Source organism: Anomalospiza imberbis, chromosome 29 (genome assembly GCF_031753505.1).
Source record: "Anomalospiza imberbis isolate Cuckoo-Finch-1a 21T00152 chromosome 29, ASM3175350v1, whole genome shotgun sequence".
Lineage (NCBI taxonomy): Eukaryota > Metazoa > Chordata > Aves > Passeriformes > Viduidae > Anomalospiza > Anomalospiza imberbis.
This window is the reverse complement of record NC_089709.1, coordinates 225539-234000: the sequence shown is the minus strand read 5'-3', so window position 1 is coordinate 234000 and position 8462 is coordinate 225539. Positions and strand designations below refer to the sequence as shown.

The window sequence follows — 8462 nt, the reverse complement described above, 5'->3', positions numbered from 1 at the left end:
TGGGATTGGAAATTGGGATTGGGATTGGGAACTGGGATTGGAAATTGGGATTGGGATTGGAAATTGGGATTGGGATTGGGAACTGGGATTGGCATTGGGGTCAAACATCCCCCACTTGGCTCTTTGTCCCCTGCACTTCCCAAAACCCACAGGATTGGGGTTGGGGTTACCTGGGGCCACCCAATGTCCCCCCCTTGGCTCTGTGTCCCCTGCCCTTCCCAAAAACCCTGGGACTGGAAATTGGGACTGGAAATTGGGATTGGAAATTGGGATTGGAATCAAATGTCCCCACCTTGGCTCTGTGTCCCCTCCCCTTCCTAAAACCCCCGGGATTGGAAATTGGGATTGGGACTGGAGATTGGGATTGGGACTGGAGATTGGGATTGGGGTCAAACGTCCCCACAATGGCTGAGTCCCCTCCCCAAAACCCCCTGGAAATGGCAATTGGGATTGGGATTTAGGATGGGGATCGGGGTCCCACGGTGTCCCCGGATGTCCCAGGTGGGCCAAAGGGGGGGGTGATCATCGAGGAGGCCAAGGAGAACAGGTACGACACGCAGGTGGACTACACCTTCTTCACGAGCCCGTGTCCTGCGAGGTGCACAACGACATCGGCAGCACCAACGTCAGCACCCTGGTGGACGTCCACTGTGAGTGACCCCAGAACCGGCCCCAAACCCCTTTCCCTGGCCCCAAACCCCCTTGCCCGGCCCCAAACCCCCCTTGCCCACAACCCGCTCCTCGGTTTTCCCCCCCAGTCGCCCCCCGGATCGTGGTGGATCCCAAACCCACGGTGACTGACATCGGCTCCGACGTCACCCTGACCTGCGTGTGGTCGGGGAATCCCCCGCTGACCCTCACCTGGACCAAGAAGGAATCCAACATGGTAGGACCCTGTTCTTGGGGCTTCCGGAACGTTCCCCATCCCATCAGGATATGGGGCACTCCGCATGTCCTGAAATCCCAAAAAAAATCCCCAAAAGAAATCCCAAAAGAAATCCCAAAGAAGAAATCCCCAAAGAAGAAATCCCAAAAGAAATCAACAAATCCCAAAAGAAATCCCCCCAAAAAAAATCCCAAAAGAAATCCCCCAAAAAATCCCAAAAGAAATCCAAAAAAAATCCCCCAAAAAATCCCAAAAGAAATCCCACATCCTGGGCAGTTCCCATTCCCTGTTTTGGGGTCAGCCCTTCCTCTGGGGTGGCTCCCCCATCCCAAAAATCCCCCGGAGCCGCTCTCGGGGTCACTGTGGAGGGGTTGGGATTGGGGAATTTTGGCACAGGATTCCTATTGGGATTGGGGTCAAACAGAACCCCAGAATGTCCCCACTGTGGCCCTGTGTCCCCTCCCCAAAACTCCCTGGAAATGGGAAATGGGATTTGGGTTTGGATTCAGATTGGGATTGGGGTTGGGATTGGGGTTGGGATTCAGGATTGGGGTTGGGGTTGGGATTAGGGATTCGGGATTGAGGTTGGGATTGGGGTTGGGATTCAGGATTGGGGATGGGGTTGGGATTGGGATTGGGATTGGGATTGGGGTTGGGGTTGGGGTTGTGGTTGGGATTGGGATTCAGGATTTGGGATTCGGGATTGGGTTTGGGGTTGGGGTTGGGATTGGGGTTGGGGTTGGGATTCGGGATTGGGGTTGGGATTCGGGATTGGGGTCGGGGTTGGGATTCAGGATTGGGGTTGGGATTCAGGATTGCGGTTGGGGTTGGGGTTGGGATTCGGGATTCGGGATTGGGGTTGGGGTTGGGGTTGGGGTCAAACATGGCCCCCAAAGGTCCCCACCGTTCCTCCGTGCCCCCTCCACTCCCCAAATCCCCCCGGGAACAGGGGCTGGGATCGGGATTCCCACGGGAACGACTCAGGGCCAGGCTGCTGAGCTCTGGGGGGACGTCCCGCGTCCCTCCCCGGGGGTCCCCAAGTGTCCCGCCTGTCCCCGGCAGGTCCTGAGCAACAGCAACCAGCTGTACCTCAAGTCGGTGACGCAGGCGGACGCCGGCCAGTACGTCTGCAAGGCCATCGTCCCCAGGATCGGCGTGGGCGAGAGGGAGGTCACCCTCTTCGTCAACGGTCAGCGGCCCCAAAAACCCCCAAAACCCCCCCAAAAATCCTCCTGGGGTTTGAACGGGGCGGATCCAGTCCCCCAAAAATTCCCAGTTTCGGTAGCTTTTGGCGGGGTGAAGAGGAGGGAGTTTTGGAATGTGCAAATAGAAATTCAGATTTGCAATTTAGAATTCGCAGATTGGGGTGGTTCAGATGATTGGCGGGGGGGGTGGAAACGGAATTTGGGGTTTTTTTGTTTGGGTTTGGAATTGAGGATTAAGGGAGAAGGGAAGACGGGATTATTGGAAAGGGAATAAATCCCCAAAGGAGACTTTCCACACTGTCCCTCCTTCCAGGGACACGGGAATGGGGGCCGGGGATTCCAGGAATTTCAACCTGGAACTTCCCGTGGGAGGTTCCCCCAATTCCAGCCAAAACAAGGAATTTTTTCCTCCAATCCCTCATTCCTGGCCTGACCTGGGCACAGCTCTGGGAATTTCCTCCACCCATTTCCCCCCTGGACCACCCCAAATTCTCAATTTCCGCCCAAACCACCCCAAATTCCAATTTCCTCCGTGGACCACCCCAAATTCCTTCTTGGACCACCCTAATTTTCCCCTGGACCACCCCAAATTCCCTCTTGGATGACCCCAAATTCCCTATTTCTCCCTAAATCACCCCAAATTCCCGATTTCCCCCCGAATCACCCCAAACTCCCATCTCCCCGCAGGGCCCCCGATCATCTCCAGCGAGCCGGTGCAGTTCGCCGTGCGCGGCGACCGCGGCAAGGTCGAGTGTTTCATCGGCAGCACGCCGCCGCCCGACCGCATCGTGAGTCCCCGACACAAAAACAGAACTCGTTTTCATTAAAAAATTAATTTTTATTGTAAATTTATATATATAACTTGTAATTTTTATTAATTCTTATCATTTTATAAAAATTATTTTTATTATGAGATATAAAATTAAACTAACATTTTAAGTTAAAAAATTAAAATAAGGGGGTTTTGTAATTAAATATATAATATAATTTATATAATATATAAATATAATTATATATAATTATATACATTATATAATTATATATCATTATATATCATTATGTAAAATATATATAATATATAATATATTGTATATAATATATATTATACATAGTATATTATATAACTACATAGAATTACATATTTTATATAATACATAAAATTATAATTAATATAATATAATATAATTAATATAATATAATTAATATAATATAAATGTGTTAATAGTTAATATTTTGAACTAAATATAACTTATAAATAGCAAATAAATAATGCAAAATAGATGGTAATATAAATACATACTAATAACATAATTTATAAATAGAAACTAAATCAGTAATTAAAATAATAAAAATAACATACATGATAATGTGATAAATAATATTAGAAATAAATAATGTTATACTATTTAATATTATTGTAAATAAATAATATTACATTTATTATAAACAACATATTTATATATATAATAAATTATAAATAATAAATGTAAAAATGTAATAAAGTATTAGCCAGATATTGTAATACCATATATATAATAAGATAATATATGCATGATATTATATATATGATATAGTTATAGATAACATATACGAATACAAATTACTATATATTCATAATTAAATAATTTCTAAATATAAAAGATTTTATAAATATACAGAGTAGCTAACACATATTTATAACTAAATATAATTAATAAATAAAAGATAAATAAGAAATAATATTAAATAAAATAATAAATAAATAAGAAAATAATATAAAATGAAATAATAAATAAATAAAAATAATATAAAATGAAATAATAAATAAATAGGGAAAATAATATAAAATGAAATAATAAATAAAAACAATGTAAAATGAAATAATAAATAAAAATTATGTAACATTTTATAATAAATAAAAATATGTTAAATTTTATAATAAAAATAATGTAGAATGAAATCATAAATAATTAACAACACCAATATAAAACTAAAACAATAAAACAACTGTATTATTATCAAAACACTTCACCAAAGCCGGCACAAAACCGCGAAAGCCACAAGCACAGCACGATTCATTTCCATAAACGCCCCCGAGCGCGCGGTGCTGACGCGGCCCCGTCCCCGCGCAGGCCTGGGCGTGGAAGGAGAACGTTCTGGAAGCCGGCACACTGGAGCGCTACACGGTGGAGAGGAGCAACACGGGCAGCGGCGTGCTGTCCACGCTGACCATCAACAACGTCGTGGACGCCGACTTCCAGACGCGCTACAACTGCACGGCCTGGAACAGCTTCGGGCCCGGCACGGCCATCATCCAGCTGGAGGAGAAAGGTGACACAGGAGGGAGCTTGGGGACAATCTGGGGCGGCCTTGAGTTGGGTCATGTTGGGACAGCTTTGGGCCCAGCACGGCCATCATCCAGCTGGAGGAGAAAGGTGACACAGGAGGGAGCTTGGGGACAATCTGGGGTGACAGGGAATGGCCTCGAGTTGGGTCATGTTGGGACAGCTTTGGGCCCAGCACGGCCATCACCCAGCTGGAGGAGAAAGGTGACACCAGCAGGGAGCTTGGGGACAATCTGGGGTGACAGGGAATGGCCTCGAGTTGGGTCATGTTGGGACAGCTTTGGGCCCAGCACGGCCATCACCCAGCTGGAGGAGAAAGGTGACACCAGCAGGGAGCTTGGGGACAATCTGGGGTGACAGGGAATGGCCTCGAGTTGGGTCATGTTGGGACAGCTTTGGGCCCAGCACGGCCATCACCCAGCTGGAGGAGAAAGGTGACACCAGCAGGGAGCTTGGGGACAATCTGGGGTGACAGGGAATGGCCTCGAGTTGGGTCATGTTGGGACAGCTTTGGGCCCAGCACGGCCATCACCCAGCTCGAGGAGAAAGGTGACACAGGAGGGAGCTTGGGGACAATCTGGGGTGACAGGGAATGGCCTCGAGTTGGGTCATGTTGGGACAGCTTTGGGCCCAGCACGGCCATCACCCAGCTGGAGGAGAAAGGTGACACCAGCAGGGAGCTTGGGGACAATGTGGGGTGGCCTCGAGTTGGGTGGGGTTGGGTATCTGGGGGAATTCCTCTGGGAAGGGCGGTCAGGCCGTGGACGGGGTTGGGTTCTCCATCCTTGGAAGTGTCACCATCACCCAGCTGGAGGAGAAAGGTGACACGGGAGGGAGCCTGGGGACAGCTCTGGGTGGCCTCGAGTTGGGCATTTGGGGGAATTCCTCCTGGGAAGGGCGGTCAGGCCTCGGAAGGGGTTGGGTTCTCTGTCCCTGGAGTGTCCGAGGAATTCCCAGAATTCCGGGTGACCAGCTGGGGACGGGTCCCCTCTCGGACTCGGTGACCCCGAGCTCTTCTCCGAGCCGAGCTACGGGGGGTGCTGGGATGAGAGCCCCGGCTGTGGCGCTGGCCTCGTCCCCAACTCGCCGTGTCCCCGCAGAGGTCCTGCCCGTGGGCATCATCGCCGGGGCCACCATCGGGGCCAGCATCCTCCTCATCGGCTGCCTGGCGGCCCTCGCCTGCTTCCTCTACCGGCGCCGCAAAGGAAGTGAGTGTGGGACAGCGGGCATGCCGGGCGGCCTTGGGGTCACTCTGGGGTCACCCACGGGTCACTCTGGGCGTTTCTGTGGGGGTCACTTCATGGTCACTCTGTGGTCATATCATGGTCACTCTGTGCTCACTCTGTGGTCACTCAGGGGTCACTCCAGGTGTCTCTGTGTAGGTCACTTCATGGTCATTCTGTGGTCACTTCATGCTCACTACATGAACTGTGGTCACTCTGGGGGTCTCTATGGGGGTCACTCCATGGTCACTCTGTGGTCACTCTGGGGGTCTCTATGGGGGTCACTCCATGGTCACTCTGTGGTCACTCTGGGGGTCTCTATGGGGGTCACTCCATGGTCACTCTGTGGTCACTCTGGGGGTCTCTATGGGGGTCACTCCATGGTCACTCTGTGGTCACTCTGGGGGTCTCTATGGCGGTCACTCCATGGTCACTCTGGGGGTCTTTATGGCGGTCACTCCATGGTCACTCTGTGGTCATTTGGGGTCTCTATGGGGGTCACTCCATGGTCACTCTGTGGTCATTTGGGGTCTCTATGGGGGTCACTCCATGGTCACTCTGTGGTCATTCGGGGTCTCTATGGGGGTCACTCCATGGTCACTCTGTCTGTGGTCACTCTGTGCTCACTCAGTGGTCACTCTGTGCTCACTCCATGGTCAGTCCATGGTCACTCCGTGGTCACTCTGTGGTCTCCCGGCAGGCCGCAAGGACGTCACGCTGCGCAAGCTGGACATCAAGGTGGAGACGGTCAACCGGGAGCCGCTGACGCTGCACGCGGACAGGGAGGAGGACACGGCCAGCGTGTCCACGGCCACCCGCGTCATGAAGGCCATCTACTCGGTGAGGGACAGCGGGGACACCCGGGCCAGGCCGGAGCCACCTGGGATGGTGGGAACATCCCTGCCCTCAGATCTTTAGGGTTTTTTCCATCCCAAGGAATTCCAGCGTTCCCTGGGCCGGTTTAATGGGATCTTAGGGATCAGTCCTGGACCCATTCCTGATCCCACAGATTCCCCATCCCTGGGTCCACCCAACTCCACCTTGGACCCACCTGGGCTAGCGGGAGCCGCCCCTTCCCACCACGGGTTCCTCAAGGTTCCTCCCCGCCCACCCCATTCCATAATTCCATAATAATCCCATAATTTGAAATCCCGTGGATTTTGCAGTCGTTCAAGGATGATGTGGACCTGAAGCAGGACCTGCGCTGTGACACCATCGACACCCGCGAGGAGTACGAGCTCAAGGTCCGGTCCCGCCGGGGATTTAGGGTGGGAAAAGAGGGGCAGATCCCAATTTTTTTTTCCCCCTGGAATGGGTGGAAAACTCCTGGGATTTCAGGCATGGGGAGCTGGAATTGTTGGGATGGAGGGGAAATTTTGGGAACATGCAGCTCGAATCTCCGGGACCAGAGATGAGATCGCAGGGAACGGATGGAGATGTTCCGGGGAGGGATTTGGGATGGATTTTAGGGAAGAAAGGGGTGTTGGGGCCCCAGAAATTCCGGCAGCGTTTGGACAAGGCTCCCAAGGGACAGGGTGGGACTTTGGACTTGGATGATCTTGGTGTGTCCGTTCCAACCCTGATATTCCGTAATTCCAAGAGATCCAGAACTCCATGAGATCCAGCCCTGCCCTAGTCCCATCTCCCAGGAAATCCCGAAGGATTCCCACCCTCCCAAGGGATCCCAAAAGACCCCCACCCTCCATTCCCGCCATCCCACGCCCCTCCAAAGCCTCTCCCAACGCCAACCCCGGAATTCCCGAAACCCGCCGGACTTTTCCCCGCCGTCTCTTTCCCAGGACCCCACCAACGGCTACTACAACGTCCGCGCCCACGAGGACCGGCCGGCCTCGCGCTCCGTCCTCTACGGCGACTACCGCGCGCCGGGCCCCAGCCGCTTCGAGGCGCGGCCGCCGTCGCGGCTCTCGCACTCCAGCGGCTACGCCCAGCTCAGCTCCTACCCCCGCGGCGGCCCCGAGTTCCCCCCGGAGGCGTCGGCGGCCCCGGGGACGGCGGCGGGGGACACGGCCAGCCAGCTGTCCTACGAGAACTACGCGGGCGGCGGCGGCGGCGCCTTCCCGGGCGGCGCGGCGTACCCGCCGTACCGGCTGGGCTTCGGCGCCGCGGCGGCGGGGCTGGAGCGCGGCGCCTACGAGGCCTACGAGGCCGTGGGGAAGTTCGGCGGCGCGGCGCGCTTCTCGTACACCTCGCAGCACTCGGACTACGGGCAGCGCTTCCAGCAGCGCATGCAGACGCACGTTTAGGGCGGGGAGGGCTCCGCGGGTACCTCACGAGCGTCCCCTGATATTCAGGGGTTCGCCCCGATCCCCCCCCGAGCTCTCCTCGGAGCTCCCGTTCGTTCCGTTGGTTGTTTCGCCGGTACTTTCCCGCCCCCGCGGGCGAAGGGGAGGAGGTGGCACCGCGCTCGTTGTCCCCTCCGCGGCGCCCGCCGGGGTTTGCGCCCTCGTCGTCGTTCCCGGAGCTTTCCCAGGGAGCAGCTCTGCGCGTCCCCAAATCCAGAGGGATGCGCAAATCCCAAAAACAGCCCCATCCCAGACCATTCCCATTGGGATCCGCGTGTTCCCAAATCCAGAGGGACGCACAAATCCCAAAAACAGCCCCATCCTGAACCATTCCCACTGGGATCCGCGTGTTCCCAAATCCAGAGGGATGTGTAAATCCCAAAAACAGCCCCATCCCAGACCATTCCCATTGGGATCCGCGTGTTCCCAAATCCAGAGGGATGTGTAAATCCCAAAAACAGCCCCATCCCAGACCATTCCCATTGGGATCCGCGTGTTCCCAAATCCAGAGGGATGTGTAA

General features: G+C 53.0%; 1 protein-coding gene across 1 annotated transcript in view; it reads left to right on the top strand.

Moving 5' to 3' along the window:
* The window catches only part of KIRREL1 (kirre like nephrin family adhesion molecule 1), a 9086-nt gene extending 1095 nt beyond the window's left edge, over nt 1–7991 (top strand). Inside the window, 10 exon segments of the mRNA XM_068174745.1 lie at nt 502–576; nt 579–650; nt 759–886; nt 1949–2075; nt 2779–2879; nt 4203–4401; nt 5516–5623; nt 6339–6478; nt 6805–6882; nt 7438–7991. Of these exon segments, the coding sequence (XP_068030846.1) occupies nt 502–576; nt 579–650; nt 759–886; nt 1949–2075; nt 2779–2879; nt 4203–4401; nt 5516–5623; nt 6339–6478; nt 6805–6882; nt 7438–7902 (1493 nt within the window). The 3' untranslated portion in view covers nt 7903–7991.
* The last annotated feature ends 471 nt before the right edge of the window (nt 7992–8462 follow it).